This window comes from Prunus persica, chromosome G6 (assembly GCF_000346465.2).
Source record: "Prunus persica cultivar Lovell chromosome G6, Prunus_persica_NCBIv2, whole genome shotgun sequence".
Lineage (NCBI taxonomy): Eukaryota > Viridiplantae > Streptophyta > Magnoliopsida > Rosales > Rosaceae > Prunus > Prunus persica.
Genome location: NC_034014.1, coordinates 3,346,043 through 3,373,398, shown reverse-complemented (window position 1 = coordinate 3,373,398; position 27,356 = coordinate 3,346,043). Strand labels below are relative to the sequence as shown.

The 27,356-nt window shown below is 36.3% G+C and overlaps 3 protein-coding genes and 1 pseudogene across 4 annotated transcripts; 3 read left to right on the top strand and 1 right to left on the bottom strand.

Annotated features, from left to right (window-relative positions):
- LOC18775172 (isoleucine N-monooxygenase 2) lies at nucleotides 9,389–11,493 on the top strand. Its single transcript, XM_007207818.2, has 2 exons — nucleotides 9,389–10,529; nucleotides 10,678–11,493. Exons 1-2 carry the CDS (start codon nucleotides 9,555–9,557, stop codon nucleotides 11,305–11,307), a joined length of 1,605 nt encoding a protein of 534 aa, XP_007207880.2. The 5' UTR covers nucleotides 9,389–9,554; the 3' UTR covers nucleotides 11,308–11,493.
- Nucleotides 13,857–17,099, top strand: LOC18774769 (U2 small nuclear ribonucleoprotein B'' 2). 2 transcript variants are annotated; one of them, XM_007205758.2, is made up of 5 exons: nucleotides 13,857–14,084; nucleotides 15,066–15,238; nucleotides 15,723–15,816; nucleotides 16,427–16,506; nucleotides 16,676–17,099. In XM_007205758.2, the coding sequence occupies exons 1-5, from the start codon at nucleotides 14,012–14,014 to the stop codon at nucleotides 16,952–16,954; spliced, it is 699 nt and encodes a 232-aa protein (XP_007205820.1). In that variant the 5' UTR covers nucleotides 13,857–14,011; the 3' UTR covers nucleotides 16,955–17,099. The 2 variants fall into 2 exon arrangements, with proteins under 2 accessions (XP_007205820.1, XP_007205821.1); XM_007205759.2 differs by having other exon boundaries at nucleotides 13,858–14,084; nucleotides 16,673–17,099.
- On the top strand, nucleotides 17,640–23,157 carry LOC18772766 (F-box/LRR-repeat protein 3). The gene is made up of 8 exons (XM_007206255.2): nucleotides 17,640–18,989; nucleotides 19,960–20,085; nucleotides 20,388–20,492; nucleotides 20,578–20,971; nucleotides 21,076–21,205; nucleotides 21,691–21,985; nucleotides 22,068–22,319; nucleotides 22,782–23,157. Exons 1-8 carry the CDS (start codon nucleotides 18,348–18,350, stop codon nucleotides 22,839–22,841), a joined length of 2,004 nt encoding a protein of 667 aa, XP_007206317.2. The 5' UTR covers nucleotides 17,640–18,347; the 3' UTR covers nucleotides 22,842–23,157.
- On the bottom strand, nucleotides 23,261–24,947 carry LOC18773232 (annotated as a pseudogene).

Here is a 27,356-nt window from a genome sequence, read left to right as displayed (position 1 = left end):
TGATAGTCTAAATTATAATAGAGAGTTTCACACATATTATCAAGGTGTTTTTAGAGTTCAAATCTGAGACTACTTGTATACAAGTTAAGGTCATTTTTCATTAGTCTAGACCCTACTAATCGGGAGTTAAATAGAAAAAAAATATGAATTATGGTCAGTTTGCTTACATAACTACATCAATCCAACAACTTAGTTTAACATGTGATCATAGAATTCTAAGTTGGAGTTAAAAGATAAATGTAAAAGAAAAAGGAAATCCATTAAAAGATAAATTGATTCATTTCACTCTTGGCTGGCTCATATAGTGGAGGCTCATGGCCTTATAAGACCAGAAACTATTCTAAAAGCTTCTAAGCTGCCATGGAGGCCCATTAACAATATGACCTGGGGCCATTAAGCAAGGCACATGCAATGCAAGCTATGCAAGCCCCTCCTATATCTGCTAGGACCTTGGGCTTCCATGTATCAAAAATAGAGTATGGCTAAAGCTAGCTTTGACCTTTTTGACCACTCCATAGGCCCAAATGGGCAGGCCATTTGAAGTCAAGATGGTCAAAGTTTACAGTCGGCTCATTATAACATGAAGGCAATGAGCATCTCTGGTTCAAACAACATGAGATGAGTTTATTTATCTTGAAGAAAACAAATAAACATGTGATTGTTGTAAAGGGAGTAGATGGAGCCCACACAAAGAAAATAAGAAAATGATGATGTTGGGAAAAGAAGACTTTGAAGATGTATGGGAAGTCATCCAATTTGTCTATAAATAGGCTTCCCTCATTCACTTGTAGAACACCACTAATCCAAAGAGAAAATAGAGAGAGAGAAATTTGAGAGTGTAAGAGCTTTATCTTAGAAGAGTTTTATCAGAATGGGAAAGTTCTGTCAGTATAAAAATCATAAGAGCAAATACAATCCTATTTTATTCAGTGGTATTTTTCATACTCTGATTATTATTTTTATAACACGTTATCAGCACAATAGTCTCTCCCTTTTACTTCTAAATTTTCTCAGCTCAACACTATGTGGTTATTTATCTGTCTCTTCTCTGCCATATGTCTCCTCTCACTTTACTACTACAACGACATGCAAACTTTCTTTTTTGTATTTTCACAATTCTTATGTTGCTTCATCCATGTTTGTTTAATTTATTTTTTCGTACTGTAATTTGGAATGGTGCGTTTTATACCCTATTCTGTTATTTTATGGTGGTGTAATTTTCATTGCCCATCTCGTTATAACACATATTATTGTAATAAAAATGATGGTGTGATCTTAAAACCCATCTTATTATATCTTGAATAGTGGCGCAGTTATATTGCCCACAATATATAATATGTTATATACTTCATATATATTAGGTGGTGGTTTTATCCCCACATTTACTTTGTTTACTGTATGGTGTAGGTTTATTACCCATACAATAGTATTTATTTAAAAGTGTGGCGCGGGTTTATCGTCCACACAACCACATTTACTTTTATTTAAAGTATGGTGCGGAATTAACCCCCATACAGCAAGTAATTTACTTTATCGTATGTTTATATTTATTTAAAGTATGGTGCGGAATTAACCCCCATGCAGCAAGTAATTTACTTTATCGCACATTTACATTTATTTAAAGTATGGTGCGGAATTAACCCCCATGCAGCAAGTAATTTACTTTATCGCACATTTACATTTATTTAAAGTATGGTGCGGAATTAACCCTCATACAACAAGTAATTTACTTTACGAACATTTACATTTATTTAAAGTATGGTGCGGAATTAACCCTCATACAACAAGTAATTTACTTTACGAACTTATTTTATCGCACATTTACATTTAAGAATGGTACGGGTTTATCGTCCATACTAGCAAATTTATTTATCGCACTTTATTTTCAGTTAATATACATGAATAATGAGGGCCTGAAGTTCCTTAAACAATTATAGGGCCTGAAGTAACTATTAATAAATGGCTTAATGTCTTAGATCCCGAACCTGAAGTTTCGGGTAAAATATATAAGATATTTTTGGCCTGGAGTTCAAAAATATATCAAGCCTGAAGATTATTGCAAATTCTGATGCATCTCATTTTCTTTTAAGATGGTTGACAGGACTCGCCCCGAATTCCTCGGAACCCAAGACGAATCTTGTGGAAATTCCGACATCACACCGAATACAATATCCTCTTTTCCAAAATTAAGGAAAAATGGCACGTGGCTAATATACTAAGTTCCACGCGCGCAGACCACATTATCACACGCTGAATTCTCTAACACCACTTGTGATAATCCATAACAAATCACAATGTCTCACACGCCGGAATATTTCAACGCCACGTGTGAGATCTAATAATCACATATTTTTTCACACGCCGGAATTTCCAACGCCACGTGTGGAAAATCCAGTATCTAAGGGATGGTACTTAACATAGTGTAACTATATAATTTTCAAAATAATCAACATTATTTATTTAATCCCAATCCACCAAAAATTCATCCAAACCTATCCACAAATAATTTGACATAACACATAAATTCATAGCCAAAATAATTCGAACAATTTCCCAATTAAATATTACTAATATAACTATATACAAATTTCTCAATCTTTATTCCAAAATATATTTCATGCATATTCCTTTAATCATTTAAAATAATGCATATTTAAAATAAATGTCAACTCACTTCTTAATAATCATATATTCCAAATTTTCAAAGGTGAAACTACCTTGGAAGACTCACGGTCAACCAAGGGTTAAACTGCCCAAACTTGGTCAACCGGGCCCACGAGGCCCACGACCTTTGATCACCAATCCGGGAGTTCCTATAGGTTCAACACACTCTTCTAAACCTACCATGCAAGTTTGGTCCTAATCGAATAGTCAGATCGCTCACAATCGTATGATCGGACGATTATCGTAAAACGCAATTTTACCTTATTGAATTGGAACATCTGGGGTTCCGATTTGCGAATTGCGAATTTTTACACGATCCTAGAGGTGTCTAGATTAACATATATTAAATTGAAGTCGATCCAATGGCCCGAACATATCGAACCGAATAACGCCTAATATGCGATATCTGATCGACTATCAAACGATATTCAAATTTGTATCCGAGCATTCCGTCGTGCTCGGGACGACATGAGGAGTATTTTAGGAGCCTAAGACCAACCAAATAGTGGCCCACGCGCCGACAGAGCGTGGGTACCCAAAGTGATTCCGGCGATCGAAAAATCTCTAAACCGACGGGCAAAACTTATACCTACATGATCATCACCTAGAGTTGAGCAACGTTTGTTCTTGGACCTACCCCAAAAATTCACCGGAAGTGGCCAGAATCGGAGGCCGAAAATTGGCCAAATTTCCATCGCTTATTTGACAACTTAAACGCAGAAATCAATCCTAAATAACACAACCAACAAATAGAACACCTCGAGAGGATGAGAAAGCATATGATCGGACGGATCTGTGGCACCATATTTTTGACACAATTTTTGGGGCCATTAGATTAACAGACGAGATAAAATATGACATAATTTTTTGACATGAAAAATAAATTAAAATGTTTTTCTCTCTCCTCTCTCTATTTTCTCAGAGAGGTAAATTTCTATCACAATTTTTCTTTCTCTCTCTCCTATTTCTCTTCATCAACACTTTCTGCTAAACTCTTTCTTTTATCAGACCAAAAAAACTTCTTGATCTTTCTCTCATTCTTTCTCAAAAAATTTGAAATCCCTCGTGTAGAATGAACATTTTTCTCTTAATCAATCTCTCATTCTCATTCTCCTTCTTTTTGTTGTCAGAGTTACTACTGATAATTTGTTAATTAAGTTATGCTAACCCGTTATTATTTCTCATAACACATTTCCATCACAACCACCACCATTACCTGATAGAGAGAGAAAACAGAGAGTGAATGAATGTCTATTCTGAATGAAGCGAGAGAAACAAAGCATCAAGATAGATTTTTATTTTTTATTTTTTTGAATTATAACTCAAATCTCAATTGATCAGAAAAAGATTGTCCAGAACAATTCAATGTTTAACATAACAACTAAGAATAAAGACTTGTCCACCATATTTTCTTTAAAGCTCCAACAAGATAGAAAGCAACACAAACTACAAACCTAACCAATGAACTTAGGAAAGAGAGGTCTTCTTCCCCTTCTTTTCTCCACCACCTCTTGATTGGGTGCTGGGCAGTAAGGCTATCATTTCCTTTCTTGTATTGGTGACCTTGTGTAAGGTGTGCTTGGGAGTGTTCATCATGGCGACGGCTGCCTCGTCTAAAGATGATTAGCAGAGAACAGTTAGGGAAGAGACAGAGGAGAGAGAAAAAAATATATTTTGTGATAGAAATTTACCTTTACGAGAAAATAGAGAAAGGAGAGAGAAAAACATTTAAATTTATTTTTTATGTCAAAAAGTCATGTCAAATTTAATCTCATTCATTAAAAGCGGAGTAATTTAATGGCCTAAAAATTGTGTCAAAACTTGGTGTCACGGATCTGCCCATACACACACACACATATATACATATATATATATGCATATGCTTATATCAATGGTTTTAATAAATTTTCTTTCTATGAAGTTTCAATTTCAGAACTCCATATATAGGGACTACTAAGAACTGGAGAAATTTTTGTGTATTTTGGATACACTACGGGGGTGGTGTACCATCCAATACTCATAAAATATGTGGAAATAACTGGACTCCAAAATGTAGAGTTCCCGATTTAATTTTCATATAATTCTTGAAAATTTTCATATAATTTTCATTTCATATCCTTCTTTTTACTTTTTTACCAATAACATCTATCCTATCACAATTTTAACTTCATAATTCTTTTTTATCATGAAAGTTACCATTAAAAATATCTCAATGAGATCTCTAAATTAACCCTAATATTGAATATATATAAACTATTTTTAAAATAAAATAAAAAATTCTTAAGAGAATGTGAAGTTACTATGCATGTTAGCAGTTTTGATCTCTTGGACTACGGGGGTTCAAGAGATTTATGGTCACTCATCGTTGGATGTAAATTCAACGGTTCACTTACTCTTACACTCCTTTTAAAAAACTTTTTTAAATCATTGGATTAATATCCAACAGCAAGAGTCCAAGAGATCGAAACTGTGCATGTTAGATAGAAACAAAAATCTATAAAGCGCACAGTACTAAAACTAAGAATACAATAAAAGAAGATTACAACATAAATAAAAAATACTTTAAAAAAAAACATAGAATATTGTAAGAATAAGAACAGGCTTTGAATATAGAATATTCTAAGAATATTCCGTTTTGGAGTTTTAAATATATAGTATGGTTGGAAGATTATGAGAATATGCCTTTTCCAAAATTCATTTGAGGTTGTGCTTATCTAATTAAACATATATCTATTTGTAAAATAAAACCCTTGATTAACTTTAATTATCCTTGATTAATTTTGTTCTTTGTGGGGTTTAAGATGAAGTTTGAGGTACTGTGTTTTTTTTCTTCTTCATTATATTATTTTTGAAATTATATACTGTCAAAATACGAGAAAATCCATGCAAAATTCTTATTGTCTTTTGGACAAGTCAACATCATTTCACCCACGTTGTAATTATTTTATGTATGTATAGATTTTAAAGGTAGAGTACGAGAACTGAGGAACGGAAAAACAAAATGTTTGGAAAAATTCCTAATTTTGCCAAACCGCCACGTTTTCCTTATGTTTTCTAGAAAACCCGTGGAGGGTAGTCAACCAATTTTGTCTGACCAAATGTATTTCAAACTTTAAAACCAAACTGTTTTCTCTGGAACCCATGCTTTGTGCATGTTGTTCAGTTATCATATGTTAACGCTGGCAATTGTTATTAATATTGTTGAAAAGGACAATTCGGGTGACTTAATTAGTTTTTTTTTTTCTTTTTCTTTTTTGGGTAAAGAGTGTAAGAACATATGAAAATTGAAACGAATATTTTAAAGCACCCAACAAGAAGAAGAAATTAGTACTTTAATTTAATGGGATGCAAAGATCTGCTTTTGATGTGATCAAATCAATTATTTGAAAGCAAATGATTATAGGCCAGCTGTTTCTCTCTGTAAGTTTAATATTTAACTTGGATATGATGTTTTTTTACTGGCCATGCAACTAATATTCTACTGTCAAAGTTGGTTTTTATTTTATTTTATTTATAATTTTTTTTAATACAAGTAATAATTTTAAATTATTAAAATAAAAAAAAAAAGATTTTTCACACGAACAATTATAATATTACGAGGCTCGAACATGAAACATATGGTATATCTTCTTCCAAGGAAAACTGTTAGAAATTAAACCAGAATATTATGGCCTTAAATTGTTATGCTCCATTGTGTTGAGATACATGTGTCTCATTAAATGATGACTCAGATATACTGAATGCCAACAACAGCCCCTGGCAAAAGAGACCAAGAGTTATGGAATTGGAAGAGCCACAGTACATGGGATCAAATGATGACACAGTACATGGGATCAAGTAATTTCAATGAGGACAATGCTTGAGGAAAATGCTTGGCTCTTGATATATCAGGAGCCATTCCTCCTCAATCATGATGTGGATTCCTTAAAAAACTAATACGCGTGTTTTTTTTTCTTTCCTCTTTCCTTGTCCCCCAACCTTTTGGCTGGTTTGAACTGCAGCCTCCCCATCACCCCTGTTCCGAATCCATCCTCATCACCAACCTCGCCATTGAACCGATAAGGCAGCCTGCCGACTTTCTTTTTTCTTCTCTCTCTCTCTCTCTCTCTCCTCTCTGCTCTAGCTGCAAATCAAAAACCAAAAATTGAAAGCACATAATGATTTCAATCCAGGGTCTTGGGCTCCAAAATTGGCCGGAGGTTTACAGGGCGAGGTTGGTGATGAGGGTGGATTCAGAACAAGGGTGGTGGCGGCTTTGAGGAGGCTGCAGTTAAAACCAGCCAAAAGGTTGAGTTAAAAAGCGTTGGGGAAGGGAAAGGGAAAAAATAAAAATAAAATACACATGTTGGTTTTTTAAGCAGCCCAAGTCATGATTGAGAAGGAATGACTTCTGATATATCAGGAGCTAAGCATTGTCCTTTCAGTAATTATCCTTACTAGTTTCAAAGAAATGATTGCTTGGAAAATACGATATATCATACACACATATATATATATATATAGAAATTCTCTTATGTGGACGTCATGTTTTTTCTATTATCCTTTTTATTTTTGTTCTTATTTATAATGATATTCACACAATATATAATAACGTGTAGACATTTGGATGAGAGAATAACTGTGCATATACATATATTTTGAAAATCCAACAGAAAGAGGTTCTTCAATATTGTCCAGATCAAATCACAGAGAGAGCTTCTTCCAACATTTAGTCGATATCAAACTCTTTTCAACTTATGCGAATATGCATAAATATACCAGCAGAAGTGGAAGGTTCCACTGTTTGAATGTGATATTGTATCAATAAAAGAAGCAATATTATTATTATATAGTCTAATAATGTGTACACAATGGCCATTATTATATTATAGTGTAACGAATAGGAATGAGTATTATATTCTAATTGCTATAGCCTATAGGGGGAAATTGTCCATATTCACCCACTAGCCAGGTCATTGACAATTATGGGGATTTGTGGTGGTGGCTCCAACTGGTTGCTCCATAGGGCATCTAAGGCACAACAATAGGGCATCTAAGCCACAACAAGGTTCATGAAATAATAGTAATAGGAATGCTTTGATGTTTGAGATCGTTTATATTTTACTGCACAGTAAGTGAAGGAAGTTGAGGTTCCGTCCCATGAGAATTTTAGCTCGATAACTTGTAGTATTGTTGATGAATCTGGACAAGTGACAATGAACCTAGCCGTGGTTCACACATTCAGTCCATTGCATGCTCTCCCATATGTTTCATGGCCACAATGCGACAATGATCAGTGCAAGATTTGTCTGAGTGAATAAATAAGTGCTCCCAATTTATTTACATATTTATTAGTAATGAATAGCATTGCCACCTTACTTGGGTACGATTAAAAACAAACATATGGGGGTGGCATGTGAAATCTGTCACCACAAAGAAGAAACGTGTTCCCATTCGTTTCACACACACAGCATTTGATTTCAAAACTCTGAAACATATGGGAGCAGGCAAAACAGTAGGAAACATATGGAGATTTTATGTTTTTTTTCTCCTTCTAGTGCGAGGCTGCATATATAACATGTGCTTTCAAGCATGCTATGTGTGCGATGCGTTGTGGAAACATATGGGAGAGCAAATATAATATATATTAAATGTAGTTGCATAACATGCTGTATGTAGGAAACCCATATGCCAGGTGTACGTGGCGGAGTTGATAATCATTGACAGGCACTATTTGAAGCTTCTAAAGAAGGAAGTTGCTTCTAAATAAGGACGGTTCTTTGATATATATATATATATATTGTCATCATTAAACCAGGCACATCACCCACGTGGTATGCGTGCGTATATAGGTAGGAGCATATGCAGAGAATGGAGGATATGAAAATGAAAGTGGAGTTGTTGACAACTACTGCATTTGAGGGTTAAGAAATGAACGAAGGTTTTAAATTAAATTTCCAAATAAAAATAAAAGTAATGAACCTAATTCTTTTTCATGAAGATGTGCATAATTACATGGTGAAGTTGTTTAAATGGTCGTGGGTTTAATGCTCCTTAGTGCTATTTTACGGAGAAATTTGTGTTATTTTGATAAATAAGTAAAAGGAAATCACTAAAGCAGTTATGTTAGGATCATAATTGTGCAATTACACATGTAAGAAAATTCAAGTGTCCTAAAAAATTAGAGGCCATGTACGGTGGCACCATATGCACACCCTCCATAGCATTTCCGTGGCTATAGACATACATACATGCTATATATATGCATGTGTTAGTGGAACATAAATCGAACTACTAATCTATCTTATATGAGAAAGGTATGATGGATATTTTACACAAAATTAGAGTGTTTTCCCATTGATGGATGGATGGAAATTCACTCAATAAGGTAATATTTGTTGAAGTGAAAAACACATACTAGGAACTTTTTTGTAAAAATTTATCGCAAATCTTGCCTTTTTGGATTTGTGGCGGACCGCAAGACGAGCAAAGGAAGATTACAAGAAACAGCTTGGCCCCACAAAAATTTAGACCATTAACAAGCCAACTATTCAAGGTGTCAGAGTGGCCAAATTGTAATTAAAAAAGAACGCGTTAGGCCCTAATACCCATATTTTAAGTTTCGCGTTTCACCAAATCAAAATATAAAAAAACAAAAACAAAAGAAAGTTTATGTTTCACGTGCAATCATTTCTCCAACACATTCTCGATCCCTAGGCTATATATACAGAGGCACCAAGGGCTTTAAAATTAGAACCATCAGCTCTCTCATCTCATCTCTCCTAGAGTTCTAAACACTTTCTTTCTAGCGACCAAGTTTTTTTCACAAAGCAAAAGAAACATAAAAGAGAGAGACAAAAGAGTCTCAAAACTCTCTCAACTCTAAAACCCTTCTTTCTACTTGTGCTGTCATGGAAGCCAATGTTGGCTTCCTCACATTGTGCTTGGCCATCACTTTGGTGCGTTTCTTAATGAAGCGTTATTGGCACCAAAGCAAGATTAACGACAACAACAACAAAGCTATCAAGCAACACTACCCACTTCCTCCCACTCCCAAGGGCCTAAGGCCTTGGCCTATTGTGGGCAACCTCCCCGAGATGCTCATGAACAAGCCCACATTCCGGTGGATACACAAGCTCATGGAGGAAAGCAACACTGAAATCGCTTGCATTCGTCTTGCAAACGTTCATGTCATCCCCGTCTCCTGCCCCATTCTCAGCCGCGAAATTTTGAAGAAACAAGATGCAACTTTTGCCACGAGGCCTCTCAGCATCTCCACCTTCCTCATCACCAAAGGGTACATAACCACTGTTATGGTGCCCTTCGGGGAGCAATGGAAGAAAATGAGGAAGGTCATCACATCCGAGTTGCTCTCTCCCATGAGACATAAGTGGCTCACGGACAAGAGGATTGAGGAGGCCGACCACCTTGTTCGATACGTGTTCAACCAGTGCAACAATGAGGAGGGCAGTGGCATTGTGGATTTGAGACTTGCTACACAACATTATTGTGCAAATGTGATTAAGAGAATGATTTTCAACCAGAGGTACTTTACGGAGGAGATGAAGGACGGAGGTCCTAGTGTTGAGGAACAAAACTATGTAAATGCAGTGTTCGATATGCTCAGGTACATCTATGCATTTTCTGCATCCGATTACATCTCATGCTTGAGAGGCCTCGATTTGGACGGCCATGAGAAGATCATAAAGGACTGCATTAAGCTTACAAGAAAACGCCAAGACCCCGTCATTGAAGAGAGGATTCGTGAACATCAGAAACTTGGCGGAAACAAGGTCTCAGTAGACTTGCTTGACATTCTTATCTCACTCAAAGACGCCAGTGGTCAACCATTGCTCTCACCAGACGAGATCAAAGGCCAAGTAAATGTAAGTCTCTCACTCCCTCTCTCTTTCTCAATAACTAAATTACGACAAATGCTTATGTTGCAGGATTGTAAACTCGGGTCACACAAGAGTCAAACTGATTAACTCTGCGGTGCTTAAAATAATAACAATTATTGTTTTGTAAATGCAGGAGATGATAATGGCAGCAGTGGACAACCCCTCAAACGCAGCTGAATGGGCAATTGCAGAGATGATAAACCAACCCCACCTGTTCGAGAAAGCAAGACAAGAACTTGACGCTGTGGTTGGCAAAGAAAGACAAGTGCAAGAGTCAGATCTGTCGCAGCTCAACTTCGTCAAGGCCTGCGCTCGAGAAGCCTTCCGCCTCCACCCGGTGGCGCCATTCAACGTCCCCCACGTGTCGATGGCCGACACGACCGTGGGCGATTACTTCATCCCCAAGGGCAGCCACGTGATGCTGAGCCGAATCGGGCTCGGCCGCAACCCAAAAATTTGGGACGAGCCCCTCAAGTACAAGCCCGAGCGCCACCTCAAGGACGACGGGTCAGGTGTTGTACTCACTGAGTCAGAGCTCCGATTCATATCGTTCAGCACCGGCATGCGAGGCTGCGTCGCGAGTACACTCGGCACGAGCATGACTGTGATGCTGTTTGCTAGGCTTCTTCATGGGTTTACTTGGGAAGCGCCCCCCAATGAGTCGAGAATCGACCTCACCGAGGCAGATGGCGAGCTCCTACTCGCCAAGCCACTGCTTGCACTCGCGAAGCCACGCCTGCCAGCTCACGTGTACCAGACATAAAACTGCGGCAAATTGGCCTAGGGTTTCTGCTTGGCATGGAGGAAAGAGTCGATTTGAATAAATAATTTGGCACAAATTTTCATACCATCTTGTATTAAGTTAAATAATGTGATTTTTGTGTTTGATATGTAATATGGGAATTTGCATTAATACCAGCCTTTTTGTAATGTTTGGCCACCTACATTATATGCTTCATGGAACAATGTGGCACGTATATTTTTCATTAAAAATTAATCACGTCCATTTTTTTAAAGGTATTACTGTCCTTTTTATTTAGGGACGGGCCTACAGTATGTACAAACTGAGCTATAGCCCAGTTTAGTGTTTTTCTTATCTTAGGTTCTGTTTGGTTTATGAAATGAATTTGAGGGGAAATTATTTTCCAAGGAATGAGAAATGGAAAATTTCTTTCCCACGTTTGGTAAGGCTGGGAAAGTAATCGGAAGATATCACTTTATTTCCTTTCCCATGTTTATTTTGAATAGGAATGGAAAACAAAGTTTGTATAAATTTTCAATTATACCCATATTAAATCAAATAAAAAAAGAATGCATTTAATGATATATTGTAATTCCAAATTGTTAATGGGAACAAAATAGTCATGAAAAATATTTTTTTAATATTGGCTCATTTTCCCAAACTTTCCCATGAGGAGGGAAAACAAAACCCAAGTTGGGATGATGACTTCACTTTCCGGCCTACTTTCTCATGGGCCAGGTAACGATTTCCTATGCCTAGACTTATTCCCATCCCCAAGTCTCCTTTCCCATGAAACAAACGAGGCCTTATGGTTAGTATGAAAGACATATATTAACAAGAAGAATAAGCTGCAAGATAAGGGTCCGTTGGTATCCTACTTGAATTCAATTTTATAAACTTAAAAATAGATTCACCAAAATTGATTGGGTTTGTGCCTCACATCTTTTTCCTTTTCTTTTGTTAATTTCAATTTGGGGATTAGGGTTTATGATTTTCTAATTTTAATTTCAATTTTTTTTAGATCTTAAAAATAGTTTGGAGTTCAATACCAAACAAGTGTTTAGATATGAAAATCACTATTTGAAAACTCATGTTTTTAAACAGAATCATAATTTTTCAGTTTACTTTTTTGAGTAGGATCCCAAACAGGGTCTAAGTATTTTTCTTAAAATTAACATTATTTCATATATAGGACATCGCTTGATTTTTTTTTATAGGATACTGCTATTTGTATCATATTTACTATCTCTATAATACATATGGATCCCACTTTCATTGCTAGGGCCCACTTATATTAAACTAGTGGTCCAAATAGCATTATTGTTTTTTATATGTCCGGAGTTATTCTTCTAAATATGTAAAAAGTCATTACAAATTAGAGGATTCATGACTATGATTTGTATACAAAGGAAAATGGTTCCTAACATGTAATGAATGAACCAAGTACGATTTGCTCGACAACACCATGTGAAATGCCTTCGAGTTTTTGAGTTCGTCAATTATTGTTGAGTTGATGCGGCAGACAGAAGCCTGCGAGAGAATCAGTGGGGGGATTTTGTATGAATTTTTTTTTGTCAAGAATCAAATACTTTTATTAAAGGTGAACACGAATATTAACATCTCCAACTAAGGTATTAAACAACTAATCTGGAGGTATAAAATCCCAATAGTAACTACCATCTACCCTACACGCAAAAGTTGCAACGTCATGAGCAATTTTGTTGCAGCTGTGAGGTGCAAAAATAAAAATTACTTTATAAAATTCTCGAATCACAATTTGAATGGCGAAGAGAATACTATCTACTTCCACGGCCACCGCCCTTTCTCCCTTCACCATCTTGATGGCAACTTGGGAATCAGACTCCACCATATGATAACTGGTGACTAATTCACATGTGACACGTGAATGCGATTGTTATATGTCCAGAATGAGTGCATGATCGCGGATTGGGAGACTGCGGCAATAAAACCAAATTGAGAATAAAGAATGATATCACTCAACAATTGAGTTGCCCACTCGTTGAAAAAAGTGTACGCCATCATACAACAATCAATGCAATTTCAATTCAACTCGAGAAATTGGTTAAACCAGGCCTTACAAAACTTCAAAGAGAGAGAGAGAGAGACCAGATTCAATATAAAGACTGATTTTAGTATAGTGCAATGAATTTTCAATTTTAACATTTAAATACCCGCACGTTTTAAAATTGTGGCCACGTAATTCTACCCATAAATGGGTTTTAATTGTTTTTTATCTTTCTATATATTTATGTGGAGGTGACTGAATGAGGACGAGATCTGCTGTCGTCATTTTTTCATGTCCCTTATATAATTTTTTGACACGTGAATGTCTATGTACAAGGAAACGTTCAGGCTCAAGTAACATTGCATGGAATCCTAATCTAAGGGCGGTTCCAACCTTAATTCTGCCGTTACGTAAACGTAACTTCGTTGACCGTCAGAAGATTCCGTACCAAAAACAAAAAAAGACAACCAAGCATGGGACACGACTATTTAGTCCAATCCATCGTTTTATTAGTGTTTTTGAGAGCAAGGCCCAATGAATCAATGGGCCAAATGTGTAAAGAATTCTTGGAGCCCAATGGCGGCTGTGAACATCTTCTAGGGCTCAGTCCGATTGGACACCGAGTCTCTCGCTTCTATCTCCCACAAAAATCACAGAGACTTGAAGCTGTGCTATCTCTCTCTCTCTCTCTGAGCGACCATGCTTTCAGGGGACATACCGCCTAACCAAACAATATACATTAAGAACCTCAACGAGAAAATCAAAAAAGAAGGTAACTCAATCTATGCTCTATCTCTTCTTCCCTTTGTTTGGCTACCGAGAAACCTGAGGAAACTGTAAGAAAACAAAATGCCGAATCTCTCACTTGTTTTAATTAACTCACCGTAGTAATGTCTAGTCTGCAAAATTAATCGCATTAGTCTCCTTTGAATCGATTATAGTGTATTTTCTTTTGTTTCTTTTTTAACTTCTCTTAGCGCAAGTTGAGGTTTAGGGTTTTAGTTTGAATTGGCGAGTGCAACCGCAGCAGATAGGGCATGGTGAATTTGGTGAAAATTCGGTATGGTAGTTGATTCAGAAACTATAATGGTGAATCTTTGTGCAAGTGTTGAAAGGACTATTGTTGGTTGTATATTGAATTGGGTACTTGAACTTACTCATATGAAACCTAGGTAATAGTTGAATTTCATGAAGTATAACCGGATACTAAGGTTGCATTGCAGTTGTGAATTTAAAAGAATGGGTTTTGTTTTAACGATTTAGTTTACATGATTTGCATAAAATGCTAAAAATGTGGAGAAAAGAAAATTCTGATACTTATTGTTGTAAATCAAGAACAAAACACTATATTTATGTCTTGAGTATTTGAACTTTATCCTATTTCAAACAATCAAGTTCACGTTGGGAGTTAGTAACTTTTATGTTAATGGTTATGAAAGTCTCATTAAACAATTTAAATGAGTAATCACTTCAAAATCTCATCTTCTGAATCCACAAACCAAATGCAACATTGGGGAGTTTTGTGGTTGTAAAGTGATTCTGGTTTACTTGGGTGCTTGTTGGATCATAAAATTGAGAAAGTGACACTGTAGAGGCAAGAGGGTAACCACAATTTTCTGCTTTAGTGGTCTTGACATCTTACTTCCTTTTTGAAGTCGACTTTTGAATTGTCTAGCATAACAAGATATTAATGTTACTTTTAGGGCTAAACTTTTGTATGTTAATAGTGGCATTCTTTTTGCTTCCTTTGCAGAATTGAAGAGGTCCCTGTATTGCTTATTCTCGCAATATGGAAAGATTTTGGATGTTGTAGCTTTGAAGACACCCAAGCTTCGTGGGCAAGCATGGGTTGCATTTCTAGAAGTGACTTCTGCCAGTAATGCTGTGCGTCAGATGCAAAACTTCCCATTTTATGATAAACCCATGGTAGGTCTGAAGAAGCCCAGTTGGTAGCTTATTGCATATTTGTGGGACATGTTTGCTAAGATTTCAACTTTCTGGAACCATATAAAGCTTTCCTCCTAATCTGTATTCTTCTGTTAGGTCGCAGATTCTAATTCTATACTCTTATGTTTGTGTGTATCTCTGAGCTGTCTATGTTTTTGTAAAGTTTGGGCTTCATAACCATATCTGGCATGCTTAGCCTTCTGTTTCTCTTCTTTAATTAGTTTATGATGTAGGCATTGCATCCCTTGAAAGATGTAGTTACCAATACCTGGAAGTTTGTTTTGAAAGAGAAATCTATTTGTGGAATAAAGATGCATTCACTGTAAATGTTACACTACACTCTGCTCTTTAGTTGTTTTGTTTTTCTCAAAGGATGATGTTTGATTATAATATTGTGATGTTCACATCCATTAAATTTTCTTTTTCTAAAATGTAAAGATGATCATAATTTTTTTTGGTGCAGCGGATTCAATATGCAAAAACAAAGTCAGATTGCATAGCTGATGCAGATGGAAGCTTAGGTCCAAAAGAAAAGAAAAAGAAGCAGGATGATAAAGGTGACTGAAATTACTTAGATATTTTGAATAATCTTGAATTTTTTAATTGAATATTTGATGTATTTCATTAGAATGAGTTATGAAATGCATGGACCATTGTTATAGCATAAGAATATAAAGATTACAATGAATAAATGTCTGGTGTGTTCCTAAGAATGTTGAGAATACATTGCTTCTACTTGAACCAATAGAGCTTAAGACTGCTAAGAATTCTGACAGATTTTGCATATGAGTTTGGTGAGTGGGTACTAATATTACAAAATAGTTTGCCATTCTGAGTATAAAAGTACGGCCATTGTTTGTTTGGCCATATGTGTAGAAAAATTTGATTGAATGCATTTGACTCCTGTAGGTCTCTCTGCCCTGCTATGTGCAAGAGCATCAATGTATTATTTAAGACATTCCTTTTTTCTTTGACTTGGGAAAATTTAAATGACACTTGATCGACCTGGTCTAATAAAGTAAAGGGTTGTTTAGGTAGGGTATATTTACAAGGTGGCTGATAGATAATACGAAAAAATTTAGTTTATATTGAAAAAAATGTTTGCTCAAATTAGATTCTTATAATATCTTATGCGAGTCCTGTTTTGAAATCAATCTGTTGATTCAGCTGAAAGAAAGAAGCGAGGTGATGAAGGGCAGCAATCTGCTACGGAAAATGGTGCAACTGCCGAAAATGGAGGCAGAACAGTAAGTGTTTCTAACACTATTATGCTGTGCCATTTGATCATCTTCTTTTTCAACTCTCACACTGTGAATGATGGACTCTTTTTTGCTTACACTCTTTGAGTGTGAAAAATTAAATTTTATATACAAAGTGCCAATTGATTCATGTAAATTGTATGTGTATCATCAGCAGGCCTCATCTCGGCAAGGCAACCCAAATGCACATGAAGCAGCAGCTCCAAACAGCATTCTGTTCATTGAGAATTTGCCCCATGAAACCACTAGTGCTATGCTGGAATTGCTGTTCAAACAATACCCAGGATTTAGGGAAGTCCGGTTGATTGAAGCAAAGCCAGGCATCGCCTTTGTAGAGTTTGAAGATGACATTCACTCATCAATGGCCATGACTGCCCTTCAAGGCTTCAGAATCACCCCTCAAAACTCCATGGCCATCTCTTTTGCCAAGAAGTAACCGAAATAAACTCACCTTCCTATCTTTTGTAGTCAAGTGTTGTTTTGTTTCTTTCGTTGTGTTGCGGATATGTAATAGTAAAAGCATATAATCTTACTGTACTCTTGTTGATCCTCAAGAAACTGAATGCAGAATCAATTTATCATGTGTTTGGATTCATATGAAAAATAACAAATGAGCAGAGACGCAATCAAACTCTTGAACCCAAATCCGGGTGATCTTCAGTACAAATTTGCGTCTAATGCGAACACAACCCTAGTAGAGCAAATATCACTATATCCTGATAGAGATTGGTGATTCCGTTAAATATAGAGAACGGTGAACCCGTTGATTTAACCGGGAAAAATCCCCCAAATAGACGAAAAATTGGGTTGTGTTGATATTCTCCATTCAATAAGAAACATAGAGCCACTTGAAGCTGAGATCATGCATCAGACTCCACCAGTTCAACAGCTATGAACAAATTCCACTTGCATTTTTCTTTCTGGAGCGTCAGTTGCATGTGACATCATGGGAGCGTGAAATGTGTCCTGTTAAGTACCATGTGCACTTCACCCTGTCCTGTCCTGTCCTCCCTCCCTCCCTCATATGTTACTTCCCCAAATAAGAATGAAAAGAACTCTGCCCTGCTGCCCTGCTGCCCTGCTACCCTGCCCCACCTATTATTTAGCAACCGACGGTCTATATTTCGTAGAATCGTAGTACCAACTACGACCCCAGCCATTCCTTTCTCTCCACATGTTTGAGAATGCTTCCTATAGGTATAAAAGCATTTCTGTTTATAAAAGCGCTTTTATTAGAAGATCGTCAAAAAATTTACTGAAAATCCAACTAAGTGCTAGTAGCTACTTCTCCTTAAAACGTTTTTGTGACTCAAAATCATTTTTCTGCCATATAATATCAGAAGAGTTTTTGGTTGTTAAGAAATGCTTTTAGGGTTTGTTTGTGAGTGATTTTAGATATACTAAATAATCATTTTTGCTTCTCTTCATAAGTGATTTTAGCCTTCCCCTCTCATAATCAATTCCAAACATACCCTTAATCCTTTCAAAACACTCAAAAAAGAGAAAATTATTAGGACATGTATATTGCGTTTTTCTAAAAGCTGATTATTCGTAACGAAATTGTAGGCTAAGTGGTTAAAAACATTTACCTATGCACCCAAGGTCCTAGGTTCAATTTCCCCTTTTCCACTATCTCTTGTAGAGAAAAAAGAATTTGCTGATTATTCAATAGTGCCACCAGGTTACTATTGTAATTTCGCAGGCAGCTCTTCTTCCCTCTCTCTCTCTCTCTCTCTCTCTCCAAATCCACCGTTTTTCTGTTATACAGTTAGTTACCTCTACCTCAAACTCTTCTAAACTTGGGACACCAGACCATAGCCACCACATCCATGAAGAAGCTCAACAACTGCAGCAACATGACCAACCCATTTGATATCTTCACCAATGAGATCATCCACACCATCCTCGACCATCTAAACGACGACCCATTTGCCAAAAAGTCCTTCTCTTTGGTCTGCAAGTCCTTCTACTTCATCGAGCGTCTTCACCGCAAATCCCTCAAGCCCCTTCGCTCTGAGCTCCTATGTAGAACCCTCAATCGCTACCCTTCAATTTCTCACCTCGACCTATCTCTCTGTCCACGTGTCGACGACCCATCACTCACCTCACTCTCTGTTTCATGGAAATCGACGCTCCGTTCGATCAATCTCTCGCGCTCCAGAGACTTTACCAGCATTGGGTTGCTGCGATTGGCCACCAACTGCTCTTCTCTGGTCGAGATTGACTTGTCCAACGGCACTGAGTTGACTGACTCGGCGGCCAAAGCGATCGCAGAGGCTAAGAACTTGGAGAGGCTGATTTTGGCGAGGTGTAAATTGATTACGGATATTGGGATTGGGTGTGTGGCTGTTGGGTGTAGGAAGCTGAGATTGCTTTGCTTGAGGTGGTGCTTACGTGTCACTGATTTGGGTGTTGGGTTGATCGCTATGAAATGCAAGGACCTTCGGAGTTTGGATCTCTCTTGTTTGCGGGTAGGTTTTTCTTTGTCTCTGTCTCTCTCTGCATTTTTCTGGGAGCTATTTTCATTTGCATTTGATGATGTTTATATTTCCATTGAGCTAGTGATTGACTAAAAATTAGTTATTATTGAACAGTTCAAAAAAAAAAAAGTCTTGTGCTTTCCTACATTTTCCAAGCATTTTGGGATTTATGTCTGTTGAATGCTGATTGACCAGACTTCAGTTGGGTAAATTTGATTTTAATATTGTTTTTACTACAATTTTTCACTTTCAACTCTGGTCAGTATGCCTACCCAAATGATATGGCGTTGAAGCTCAAGTTTGGGATTTAGTGATCTGAACTGTGCTGTTCTTCTAGGTGTTGATGTTAAGTTATTGTTTTTCTGGTTTGGTGCATTGGTTCTGTTCACTATGGTGTATTTTTTTAATATTTATTTATAGCTTGGTGGGATGTAAAGGGTTTTGCTTTCTTGTATCAGCTTGCACTTTCGTTATCAGATTCATAATATGGTTTCCTGAAAAGTCATCTCAGATGCTTTATGTAATATAAGAAACATTATCCCAACCTACAATGTCACTACAATTTTTATGTAGGTCTCATGACATATTTCTTCCATTCCTTGAGATTAACTTTATATGTTTCTTCAATGATATTCCACAGAGTGCATGATTCTTTAAAGGAGTAAAATTTTCTTGCTGGATCATTAATAACAAAAAGTTGCTAGTAGTGAAAGGCCAACCCATTAACACAAAAACCTACTGTAGATACTTTTCGTCAACATTGTTGGCTATGCTGTCTAATTACTTGACCACTGTCTTGTTGGTGGATTTGATTTGTTGGTGTAGGGTGACATATTTAACCCATGTAAGCATGAATAAAACTAGGTAGAAATGCATTTCACATGTTCCAAACCTCTTTCCGGTTCCATTTTACTTTTCTTTTTTTATCAACTTGAAATTAAATCTATGCTTTTCTCTGTAGATCACAGAAAAATGTCTCCCACATATCCTGCAATTACAACATCTTGAAGATTTAATTCTTGAAGGATGCCTTGGAATTGATGATGAAGGCCTTGTGACCCTTAAGCATAGTTGCAAGTCCCTCAAGGTACATTTCATTTGCTTGCTGATGTGTTACATAAGTTTCCGTAACTTTAAGACACTTATTTTTAGCAATATACGAGGGTTTTACTTGACCAAAGGGAATCATATTTTTCCACCATGCCCAATTTTCTCAGACTTGATGGTGAATGCCCATTTCATAAAACTCTTATATTTTATCAAAATTCTATCAGAAATCATAAGAGCCACATTCCAATTATCTCCACTGGTTATTCACTAATTCAGAAATCTTAGCTGATGCTGGCTCATTACAACCGTATGTGTCTTTACTAATTTCCTCTTCTGCAGATGCTTAATTTGTCAAAATGTCAGAATGTCAGCCATGTGGGTTTGTCTTCTCTGACAAATGGTGCTGAACACCTGAAGCAGCTTGTCTTAGCATATGGTCCTTCGGTGAGTCTGAAACCCTGTATGGTAATAACCCAAGTAATGAACTCTATGCTTACACTCTTTTCTGACGCTCTTAATCTTGTTTTAGGTCACCACTGACCTAGGAAAATGCCTACTGAATTATTCGAGGTTGAAATCGATTAGCTTAGATGGCTGTTTAGTTACATGTTCTGGGACAAAATCCATTGGAAGTTGGTGTGCCTCACTGAGAGAGCTGAGTTTAAGTAAGTGCTTGGGAGTTACAGATGAGTGTGTCTCCTTCCTCGTGCAAGCCCATAGAGAGTTGCAGAAATTAGACATCACCTGCTGTCGCAAAATAACTTCTGCCTCTATAGATTGCATAACAAAATCATGCACCTTTCTCACTTCCCTCAGGATGGAATCGTGTAGCCTGGTTTCTGAAGATGCTTTTCTGTTGATTGGACAGCGTTGCCAATTCTTGGAGGAATTGGATGTCACAGATAACGAAATCAACAATGAAGGTTTACCTTGAATCTAACCTCTCCTTTGTGTGTAACTTACCTAACTTTTCTTTTCCCATGTAATCTTCTATCTGTTAATAATTGATACTCCTTCATTTGTTTAGGCTTAAAGTCTATCTCAAGATGTTCCAAACTTTGTAGTCTAAAACTGGGGATTTGCTTGAACATTACTGATGATGGACTTACCCACATTGGAAGTGGCTGTCCAAAGCTTGAGGAGCTTGATTTGTACAGGTTGGTCGCTTTAGAGATCTCTAGATATTCTGTTCATTTCTTTTACATCTGAATCAATTGACTGCCACATGTATGGGGTGTTCTATCATTTGGTGAATTCAATGATCACTTAAAGAACCTAGAAATTACATTCCTGTATGTAGAAAAAGAAAGGTAGGGGGTGGAGGATGGCTTTGCATTGATAATTTCTGAGACAAGATAGTGTATAATGATATACTTTAAAGAAAAGGAAACTGGATCTCATGCTGGCCTCATTATCAAATATCTATTTCCCACCTCCAATTCCGCAAGTTGCTGCAGATCTACATATCACCAGTATTGGGTGGAAATTACATTTGTTTAGTAGTTTCTCCCAAATTACTTTGGCATCTGCTGCTAAGTTCTCTGAAAGAATAATGCTACATCAAACCTTATAGTACCTGTTATAACTTTCACCTCTGATAACAATCTTATTGGGTTTTCTTTCCTCTCTTTTTTCCCTTCAGGTGCTTGGGAATAACTGATGTGGGCATTGCAAAAATTGCTTGCGGATGTCCTACTATGAAGATGATTAACATTGCTTATAATGATAAAATTACAGATTCTTCATTAACATCATTGTCACAGTGTTTGAGGTTAAAGATAGTTGAAATTAGAGGATGTCCTAGTGTTTCAACAGTGGGTCTTTCAGCTATTGCTGGGGCATGTAGGCAACTTGAAGTTCTGGACATAAAAAAGTGCGTCAACATCAATGATAATGGAATGCTTGCACTTGGTCAATCTTGCCAAAACCTCAGACAGGTAATTACTCTTTCCACTCTCCCTCTGGATCATTAAAGTTGATGCCAAACTAAGACCAGGGGTTCATTTCTTCATGTGGCAGATAAACTTGTCATATTGTTCAGTTACGGATGTTGGGCTCTTATCTCTGGCCAGTACCAACCGCCTGCAGAACATGACTATTTTGCACTTGACGGGATTGACCCCAAACGGCCTTGCAGCTGCCCTATTGGCATGTGGAGGCCTAACAAAAGTCAAGCTTCACACATCCTTGAAACCATTGCTTCCAAAATATATCTTTGGGTACATGGAAGGCCGTGGTTGTGTGTTTCATTGGAGAGACAAAGCATTCCAGGTACTTTAATTCTTTCCATCCGAGTGCAGCTTCATCATGTCATGCTAATATCAATTATTATGAAATTTAGTTGGCGAGAAATAAAACTTGCCTCCCACATGATTTCCAGGGTATGCATTGAATAAAGATGACATATATAATAACAATGGAAGTGAAAACAAGTCTGGTCATAATTTTAGAAATCTTTCCTCTGACAAGTTTTTCCTCATATCGATTTCCTTATAGTTCCCTTCCTGCTTTGGTTATTATCAATGATGGTTAAATGATAGGTGAAAGCATGCAATCAGCTGAAGTCATTGATGTATTGATTCCTTAGTAATTATCAAGTGTCTTGTGTTGGACGTGGTAGAATAACTGAGCTTGCCAGAGAATCATGATTGATAGGCAGTAGATCACCTGGAAGATTGTAGGGATTTCCCTTACGCCAATTTGTTAAACTGTCGTTTTATGTCTTGTTTTCAGAAGGAAATAGATCCAAATGGATGGCAACTGCATGCTGGAAGGTCTCCTGAAGCTGCGTAGATTGGGAAGAAAAAGTGAAAACCAGACATGTATAGTGCTTATAACAATGAGTCAATGACCATTAACGACATAATCAAGACGCTTCCAATTTGCTCAATTCTCCCAATACCCCAAAACAGGTACTAGCATTCCTCTGTTGGCACGTTGAAGGGGTGCTGCAAAAATACAAGTATATGTGTATTTGTTTTGTTCAATTAGAGATGCTGGCTTCATGCTGTAACCTGCATGAACCGACCGCCTTAAACTTGACTATATCTTGCATTTGTTATTCTTTCCAATTCTGCTGCATATCAAACATAGAACATTATCTAGCTAATCTAGTCTTATGTTAGAGCCAACAAGACACCATTAGTTTTATTTTATCAATCTAATCTTGCATGCAAGACAAGAGAAGATCGATACTGGATATAACATGGCAGACTGTTTCAGTCTGCCGGGTACACATGAGCAGGCAAATGAGGCTTTGCAAGTGCAAGCAGAGGCTTAGCGAGGCTGAGCTCATCCTTTTACTCGGTGAGGTCAATTCTGGACTCAGTGGGTGGCACATTCCAACTAAACCCATGAAGAAGCCTAGCAAATAACATGACAGTCTTTGAAGTGCCAAGTGCAGTCGTTACGCAGCCACACATTCCAGTGCTGAATCATATGAAGCGCAGCTCTTTCTCTGTGAGCAAGACCACAGACGATCATCTTCCTTGAGATGGCGCTCAGGCATAAACTTGAGAGGTTCATCCCAGGCTTTAGTGTTGCGGCCAAGTCATGGGTTGCTAAGCAGCACATGGCTTCCCTTGGGGATGAAGTAATTGGCAACTGTCGTGTTGGAGAATGGATACGTGGGGGACATTAAAGGGTGCAATGGGGTGGAGGCGAAAGGCCTCTCTAGCACAAGCCTTGACATAGTTGAGCCGTGACAAATCTGACTCTTGGACTAGTCTTTCCCTGCCAATCACCATCCAATCCTTGTGTTGCAAAATATTTCTGTTAAATTCATTTACGTATATGATAAAGAAAAAAAGAAAAGAAATTCATGCACACGTAATAATTAGCAAGATATAGCGGGACATCCGCATTGGAGATTAAATTATATGCACATGAACGTTACACTAATATCTCAAATATATATCTGAGAATTCGGTACTAATTAGGTTTGACCTATATTGAAAATCAAACTCTACAAGAAACAATGCTCCATTTAGATGGAGGGATTTCAAAGAAGGGATTCGGATTTGAGAATAAAGCTAAATTTGCTACAGAAACAAGAACCACATTAGATTGAAGGTATTTAGAATGACTAGATGTAGTATATTTGAAATAGATTTGAAATGACTACATGCTAGGAATCATTTGAAATTCATTTATCTTATTCCTTCATTTTTTGTCCAAAACTTGGCATATATGAATTGTACTAGTCTAAGCAAGCAAGTTTATACATTATAATGTCATCTCAATCAATGGATTTGAAATCATTCCATCCAGATGGAGCCTAAGGCTTTAGGGGTGAAAAAAGAAATCGTAAAGAAACGAAAATGAGATTCATCATATGTGACATTAGAAAAACTTCATCACAGATTCTCGCTTTATGTGACAAATTTTGAGGCAAAAGACCCTGTTTCCTAGAGAGAGAGAGAGAGAGAGAGAGAGAGAGAGGGAGTCACCGTTACTTGAGCTTTGATTTCTTCTTTCTTCTAGTGACAGTAGTGGTTCCCCAGAACTGGCATCTTTCAATGAGACTAGAATGTCAAGCGAGTCCTCTGGGGTCCTTTTTCCCATAACCAGCTCTCTTTTGTTGAACCCTCTCTTCAATCAGAGGGTCATGGTATTTCCTTGTGATCTCAATGGCCTCCTTTTTTATCTTCTAATGGCCACCCAGGTCAAGCCCTCTCGGCATGTAATCTGATGCACACAATGAATAGATGTATTTGAGCAGAGTGGAAATGCTAACAGGCCGGCATAAGTTGCATCTTGTTTCTCCAAGAACTTGCGGCTGAGTTTCGGGCAAGTGACAGGGAATACATGAACATTTCCAAGGCCGAAGCATGCGATTTCAGTGCTCATCTCGTCCATGAGTTTGTGCATCCACCAGAACAGGGTCTTGTTGATGAGCATTTCGAGGGGGTTGCCAACAATAGGCCAAGGCTTTAGGCACCTGGGTCTGGGAGGAAGTGGGTAGTGTTGCTTAATTTCTTAACGCCTGGATTGTCTGATCAAATATGTGAAGGCGATTGTAATGAGAAGAAGCAAGAAAGGGAGGCAGAATAGCTTCGAGGGAAATAAGGCAATGGCAACCATGACTGACTCTGCTTTTTTTTGTTGTTGTTGAGAATTAGCTATAGATACATTGCATTGGGGAGGGGGGCACTTATCCTGGGATTCGAACAGATGACCAAGGGGGGGAAGGGGGAGGGACCTCACCACTAAGGTAAACCCCTCGGTCGACTGACTGTGGTTTAGAGAACAAAGCTCATCACCCAAGTTTTTCTCAGACTTGTATAGAAATCCTACTAGTAAGCTCGTTTGGTACACAGGACTGTCTTGGTATGGACTATGCTTAGGGACTGGCTTGGCTTGGCTTGGCTTGGTCTAAGTTAGATAACACTTATCCTGCGTTTGGTGTATGCTTGGACTAGGACTATAATTTTTTTTATTTTTTCAAAAATATCTATACATATGTATATATGTATTTTATAATATATATAATATATATATGTATATATATGTATATAAGTATATTATAATAATATTATATATTTTAAATAATATAAACGTACATACATATATATATATATGTGTATATAGGTGTATATATGTATATTATAATATACATGGGTATAATACATATACATATATTTATATATATGTATGTATATTATAATATATAATATATATATGGGTATGTTATAATAATAATAATAATAATAATAATATACATGTATATACGTGTATATATGTATGTATATATACATATACTATATATTATAAAATACATATGTATATATAATATATGTATATATATTATATATTATAATATACATATATATATACGTATATACATGTATATAATATATGTGTATATAGGTGTATCTATATATTATAATATATACATGGGTATAATACATATACATATACATATGTATATTATAATAGATAATATATATGGGTATGTTATAATAATAATATACATGTATATACGTGTATATATGTATATTATAATATATATACATATAGTATAAATATATAATGTATATGTGTATATACGTGTGTATATGTATATTATAATACATACATGGGTATAATATATACACATATATGTATATATACTTATATATATGTATTATAATAATATATATATTACATATATACATGTATGCTATTATTATAATATTAATATGCATGTGTATATGGGTATATTATAATAATAATATACGTGTATATATCTATATGTATTTATATATTATATATGTATATATGTGTTTATATATATACATGTATATACGTGTATATATGTATATTAATCTATAATATAATATATATTACATATATACATGTATACATGTATGCTATTATTATAATATTAATATGTATGTGTATATGAGTATATTATAATAATAATATATGTGTATATATCTATATGTATTTATATATATTATATATGTATATGTGTATATATATATATATACTTGTATATGTGTATATACATGTATATATGTACATTATAGTATATGTGTATGTAATAATAATAATAATAGTAATATATGTTATTAGTATTACAATATAATGTATGCATCTCATACATTGGTAAACATAGGACTAGCTAATCCTCCCTTTCTACATGGGATTAGTAGTCCCCTCCTAAAGAGGTGTTTTTGGTGGGCCCGGTATTAGCAATCCCATCTAAGACTAGAATTAAATGAAACAAACATGGTACTAAATTTAGTCCAAACCAGTCCAAGGCAAGCCTATGTACCAAACGACCCCAAAGGACTGGCAAGTAGTAACCTTTGGTTTTTTGGTAACCTTTTTTACCACTTTCTTTAGTTACGGTACATACAGTTACTGTCTAAGAGTCCGTTGAGGTTGACTATTTGGTTTTTTCATGATAAAAAAACATGTGTGTCTTAATAATTTAGTTGACCATACATCTTTTCACGTGATCAGTCAAAAGTTCTTATTATTTTGTTACTGCTAGCTAGAGAGGTTTTGTAAGGTATCCGATGGCCTTGTACGAACCTTAAAACTCCCTCTGGCCTATTTTTATCTAATCATGCACTTTAATTAAGCTCTTTTATCTTTTTGTGATACAAGCGATATTAGAGGATGAAACATGATTTCATATACAAATGTAAAATTTTCAAGATGCATATGGGTTATAAATTTTTAATTTTTAATTTTTAAAAAAAAGGTGTTAGATGATCATATAGACCTCCCACTTCCAACTTGCTTTTACCAATAATCACGTGTACAAGCGATGCATGAATTGTTACAGATGCATTCAAATTATATGTTTAGTGTTAAAAG

Excerpts from the sequence above, each read along its gene's own strand:
- LOC18775172 (XM_007207818.2), top strand. The coding sequence starts at position 9,555 with ATGGAAGCCAATGTTGGCTTCCTCACATTGTGCTTGGCCATCACTTTG. Across the intron at positions 10,530-10,677 it reads AGATCAAAGGCCAAGTAAAT|GAGATGATAATGGCAGCAGT; the intron begins GTAAGTCTCTCA and ends TTGTAAATGCAG.
- LOC18774769 (XM_007205759.2), top strand. The coding sequence starts at position 14,012 with ATGCTTTCAGGGGACATACCGCCTAACCAAACAATATACATTAAGAAC. Across the intron at positions 14,085-15,065 it reads CGAGAAAATCAAAAAAGAAG|AATTGAAGAGGTCCCTGTAT; the intron begins GTAACTCAATCT and ends CTTCCTTTGCAG. Across the intron at positions 15,817-16,426 it reads AAAGAAGCAGGATGATAAAG|CTGAAAGAAAGAAGCGAGGT; the intron begins GTGACTGAAATT and ends CTGTTGATTCAG.
- LOC18772766 (XM_007206255.2), top strand. The coding sequence starts at position 18,348 with ATGAAGAAGCTCAACAACTGCAGCAACATGACCAACCCATTTGATATC. Across the intron at positions 20,086-20,387 it reads ATAGTTGCAAGTCCCTCAAG|ATGCTTAATTTGTCAAAATG; the intron begins GTACATTTCATT and ends CCTCTTCTGCAG. Across the intron at positions 20,972-21,075 it reads TAACGAAATCAACAATGAAG|GCTTAAAGTCTATCTCAAGA; the intron begins GTTTACCTTGAA and ends TCATTTGTTTAG.